At 41.3% G+C, this 5,057-nt stretch overlaps 2 protein-coding genes across 3 annotated transcripts in view; one reads left to right on the forward strand and one right to left on the reverse strand.

Moving 5' to 3' along the window:
- The window catches only part of tymp (thymidine phosphorylase), a 40,852-nt gene extending 39,343 nt beyond the window's left edge, over positions 1–1,509 (forward strand). Inside the window, exons 7-9 of the mRNA XM_020624877.1 lie at positions 514–741; positions 979–1,119; positions 1,196–1,509. Of these exons, the coding sequence (XP_020480533.1) occupies positions 514–741; positions 979–1,119; positions 1,196–1,350 (524 nt within the window). The 3' untranslated portion in view covers positions 1,351–1,509. The remainder of the gene's footprint in view (positions 1–513; positions 742–978; positions 1,120–1,195) is intronic.
- Positions 1,510–2,228: 719 nt separating this feature from the next.
- Positions 2,229–4,731, reverse strand: lsm8 (LSM8 homolog, U6 small nuclear RNA associated). Of its 2 annotated transcripts, XM_020624903.1 has the most exons (4): positions 4,501–4,731; positions 4,210–4,250; positions 3,039–3,166; positions 2,229–2,586 (listed from the first exon to the last, which is right to left on the reverse strand). In XM_020624903.1, exons 1-4 carry the CDS (start codon positions 4,529–4,531, stop codon positions 2,496–2,498), a joined length of 291 nt encoding a protein of 96 aa, XP_020480559.1. In that variant the 5' UTR covers positions 4,532–4,731; the 3' UTR covers positions 2,229–2,495. The 2 variants fall into 2 exon arrangements, with proteins under 2 accessions (XP_020480559.1, XP_020480560.1); XM_020624904.1 differs by lacking the exons at positions 4,210–4,250; positions 4,501–4,731 and adding an exon at positions 4,036–4,176.
- Positions 4,732–5,057: the final 326 nt, after the last annotated feature.

The following is a 5,057-nucleotide window of genomic DNA, read 5'->3' on the forward strand; positions in this document are numbered from 1 at the left end:
GAACTCTAGTTGACCTTGGGGCCCACATGCAGCCTGCAGAACTCATGACAATGAACTGAGCATTTAACAGCCTGAGCAAGATATCCTGTCTACACTAACATTTTCTAATACAACAGATCTCTAATCAATATCTATCTAACTAAGAAAATACCTAACACTGGGGATAAACTGATCAATGAAGTGCTACTCAAGGGGGATTTGTTGGGATTTTCCTCTATAATAATAATAGTAAGGTCTGGACCTTAGTTTGTAAAGTGCCCTGAGATGATTTTCGTTGTGATTTGGAGCTATACAAATAAAACTGAATTGAATCATGAGGACAATGATCAGCTGATTTTTCAGTGACCCTTGTGTTTGCATTTCCACTCAGTTAGTCTGGGTTTCTTTCCATGTTTCACCATCTGTATGACAAAAATAAATAGCAGGTTACAAAACATCAGTAGCAAAACCAGTAAATCACTGCACAAACTACAGACTCACTGCGAGGTAATGTCCCATTGTATGTCCGTGCAGGTGGACTGCTGCTGCAGATGACTGGCCTGGTATCCGATCTACCCACTGGCAGACAAAAGCTCTCTGAAGCTGTGAGCACTGGAGCAGCTCTGTCCAAGTTCCAGGCCATGATGGAGGCTCAGGGCGTGGCTACAGAGACGGCGCGGGCACTGTGCTCCACCCCCACAGACTACTACAGCATCCTGAGAAAAGCTGCCCATCAGACTGAGCTGGAGACGCCTGAAGAGGGTAAGAAATAGAAGCAGGAGGCACCAGATAGAATCGGCTAACAGAGGCATAGAGCCTGCAGAAAATCATCCATCACAATCAGCTATGTTTGGTCAGTTACACTGTCATCTAAACACCATAACTGATCAGCTTAGATTGTTAATGTGACAGATGAATGACTGATCATTGATTAATGGTGAATGGAGCAGAAACTGAAGTTTGTCCACAGTCCACTTTAACACCTCCCTTCTCCTGCAGGTGTAGTTCTGGATGTGGCCGGTCTGGTTTTAGCTGAAGTCCTACATAAGTTGGGGGCCGGACGGTCTAAGGTTGGAGAATCTATCAATCACAGTGTGGGGGCGGAGCTTTTGGTGTCGCTGGGGCAGAGGGTCAAGAAAGGTGGGAGGTCACTGATGATGATGATGATGATGGTGGTGGTTAACTCTTGTTGAGGTCTGAGTTCTGTGTATTTCAGGCACCTCCTGGCTGCGTCTTCATCACGAGGATCCGGCTCTGACTCCACACCAGATTCATGCGCTACAGGGCGCTCTGACTCTTGGAACAGGCCCACAAACACAACAGAAACACACGTTGGTGAAGGAGCTGCTGCTTCCAAAGCAACACGCATAATGCTTTTTATTTGCTGACACACAATTATGAATTTAACAGTAAAAGTAGCAGTACCAGTGTAAAAATACTTACTGTTAAGTATTCATAGCTTTGCTTATATAACAGTACTTGATTATTAGTATCAAAATCTACCTGAAGTACCAGCACTTGTCCTGTAGAACGGCCCGTGTCCCAGTAATGTCCCTGATACTGGATCAGTGACTAATTACTGTGTTCATCACTTTAATGCTGCAGCTGGTAAAGGTGGAGCTGATGGTAACTACCTTATATACTTATGCTGTGAAGGACTTTCCATCCTGCTGGATAGCTGGTGGATTTCCCACTGGGATCAATAAGAGTCTGATGGTTCTACTGGGTTTGGTTTGATTCATCTGATTCTGGAAAGGAACTGAAGGTATCAGGTACATGTAGTGCAGTAAAAAGTACACGGTCTGTCTCTGACATGAAGTCACAGTATGAAGGAGCAGGATGTGGAAATACTCAATTTATACTTAAGTGTACTCAGTTACTTTCCACCATTATTACTTGAGTAGAAGATCTGGGTACTTCATCCACCTGTGGTACTCCACATCTTTTAAAGTGTACAAGCTTCGGAACAGCTCATTTTTACCTGGTTTCATGTATACAGATCAACCTAATATGTGATTTTAGACTTTTGTATGACCACAAGGTTCAAAGTTCACTGTGCTTTATTTGGACAGAGGACAAATCTCTGAATCTTCGATCTTTCTCAGTCTCTATAATAAAAACTGCAGCTTCCAGCGCTTCATGCAAATTCAGATTCTGACTAATTCTTACAAAACTCTTTTCTCCAAAATTGAGTGTTGTCAAGTGTAGTTTGTCACTGCAGGTGTTCGTACAGAAACAGTATGCTATAATCTGAGAAGTGAAGCTTTATTAATCTCAATCTGACAAAAAGATTCGTGGCATAAAAACATTTGGCTAACAACTCTAGCAAATCACGTCTTTATTTATAAAAAATACAAACAGAAAAACGTCGCTACAGGTTCAAGCATGACGGTTCACTGAGTTTTTGGATGAACTTTAACATCAGTCCAGGTTTCAGACTCCAGTGTCACTCTGCCACCAACTTCCTCCTGTTGCCATAGAGACAGCAACTGGGGTCAGAGGTCAAAGGTCAGAGGTTAATGGACGACAGAGTTGAGCGGCTCAGCTCTGATGTTTCCTAAATCCAGAGTGGAGTCTGTCTCCTCGTCGATCTCCCCGATCACCGCCCTGAAATGACAACACACACACAGGGTCTGTTCGACTGCAGAATGACTCACATCAGAACCCATGTGCTGTTTAAGAGTCACTGTGTTCAATATTTTCTGCCATTGTCCAGTTTGATACCGACATAAAGCTCATATGAAGCAATAAAAATCCACAGATGAAAGGTCAAAGGTCACTCACAGGTTTGATGGAAAGCTCAGTGAATAACCTGTAGAGTGCTACAATGAATACTGGTTGTACTTTATAATATCTATGATTAAAATTGTGACAGATATTTGGTTAAAATACTGACGGCAGTAACTGAAAAAGCTCTATGAATTGGGGAATTGTACACGAAGCACAACTCAACATGATCCACAGCTCAGAGGGGAAAAATCAGAATGGAACTGCTAATAAATCCAGTGTGGTGGAAACGTGAGTGGATTAAAGAGCGGTAAATATTTACTGTGACTCACACGTTGTCTCCTCTGACGATGTAGAGTCCCAGCACCACCTGCTCCACCCCCTGACTGGAGCTGAACACTCGTTCATGACTCTCGTCCAGGATCAGGTTGATGGTCTGGTCGAAGCCCTTCAGAGTTCCCTGAACATATCACAGGAAACAGCTGTTCACCTGACACTGTTATTTCTGTACATAGTTCAGTGAATGTAGGCGTAGCTTGGTGTGAAGCCTTTGGCTAAACACACCTCAGCTCCCCTAACTTTTGACTTTGGTTGAGTGTAATGTTCTTTCCCTTGTATCACAAAATATTTAAAAATAAATACTGGACTTTTGGTTGGGCACATACACTGAACAAAATTATAAATGCAACACTTTTTTGTTTGCCACCATGTTTCATGAGCTGAATTCAAAGATCTATGACTTGTTCTATGTACACAAATGGCCTATTTCTCTCAAATATTGTTCACAAGCCTGTCTAAATCTGTGTTAGTAAGCACTTCTCCTTCGCCGAGATAATCCATCCATTTATCCGGCCTTTTATTGTGGCCAGCCTAAGGCACACCTGTGCAATAATCATGCTGTCTAACCAGCATCTTGATATGCCACACCTGTGAGGTGGATAGATTATATCGGCAAAGGAAAAGTGCTCACTTACAGATTTGTGAACAATATTTCGGAAAAATGGAGGCAAACACAAAAGTGTTGCATTTATAATTTTGCTCAGTGTATAAAAACATCAACTTGTACTCAGAAATGACATTTCTTTAGAAATGATTAATAAATAGGAAAATTAGATTAATTGACAATGAACACTATCATTGGATGCAGCACTAAACAAAACACTTACTTGAATGTAATGCACAAATAAAACTATGGAAAACAAATGTTAAAAGTCATAACAAAATAAAATGCATCACAAACAGGATAAAACAGAAACCAGAGAACATCCATCATCCAACTTGAGCACCGGTTAAGAAATTTCACCAGTGCACCACCAAACCCTTAAATACCTTAGTAAACGTGACCATTCGTCCAGAAACATACAAGGACTCAGTTTGGAGAACTCGGTGGAGGAAGGCCTGAAAACTGTTCCCCTACTTACAGCAAAACTACATCCGTTAGCATTCCGTTAAGCAACCTGTTCATTCAGTAATCAGTCCACTGGGGAATGGATTTAAACTCACCACAATCATCCTGCCGTCTGAGGTGATGATGGCCACTGTACCTGAATCACAGAGTTAAAGAAACATTTTCTGGAACAAAACATTAAATTTAAGTTAATAACTTGTACATAAATAATTAACTGAACTGTTTTAACACACAAGTAACCTTTAACACATTACTGAATTACAACAGAGACGCTACACTGCACACATATCGCTCCTTGCTTGAAAGCTAAGCTAACGAGCATTTGTTCATTCATTCACATGGGCAGATAGCATGCTAGCCGGCTAGGGGCTGCAGCAACAGGATACGGTTAATGTAGCTCTCCAGGGCGGTGGACATGCTTTCTGTCGGGCCCGGTGTTTATGTATCCAACAGAAATGATGGTCAAATATAATCACCGGCTGTGTGTTGATAAATATTCGCATAAACCCGACGAAGCAGCAGGGGCTAGCATCAACAACACATCAGAGAACAGACCAGATTAATCGATCAATGACCCACCACGCAGGCAGAAGAGGATAGCGCCGAATGACGAACATCACATCCGGTTTATGTTTGAAGGGAAAAGCGTGTTCCAAACAAACATTACTATAGCCAAACATTTCGTGAAAGATAAATCTTTGGTCAATTTTGAAAAAACGGGTGAGAAGGCTCTTAAACAACTTACTTAGCTTTTACCACTTTTCGAATGTATTTAGTTTTCAAACACAGTTCTAGCCATTTCCACACTACTAAAGGCTTTATTCTATTATAAAGCCACGTCCGGTTCTTTCAAATCAGGAACTCAGTGAGACAAAGCAGACCACTTGAGTGTATATATATATATATATCTATATATATATATATCTATATATATATATATATC

The sequence above is a fragment of the Monopterus albus genome, unplaced genomic scaffold (genome assembly GCF_001952655.1).
Source record: "Monopterus albus unplaced genomic scaffold, M_albus_1.0 scaffold341.1, whole genome shotgun sequence".
Taxonomy (NCBI): domain Eukaryota; kingdom Metazoa; phylum Chordata; class Actinopteri; order Synbranchiformes; family Synbranchidae; genus Monopterus; species Monopterus albus.

What these genes read in the sequence shown, in the direction of transcription:
- lsm8 (XM_020624903.1), bottom strand. Translation starts at nt 4,531, where the DNA reads ATGTCCACCGCCCTGGAGAGCTACATTAACC. An exon ending in CCTGGAGAGCTACATTAACC is followed by an intron (nt 4,251 to 4,500) that starts GTATCCTGTTGC and finishes TCTGTGATTCAG; the next exon opens with GTACAGTGGCCATCATCACC. An exon ending in CAGACGGCAGGATGATTGTG is followed by an intron (nt 3,167 to 4,209) that starts GTGAGTTTAAAT and finishes TGATATGTTCAG; the next exon opens with GGAACTCTGAAGGGCTTCGA.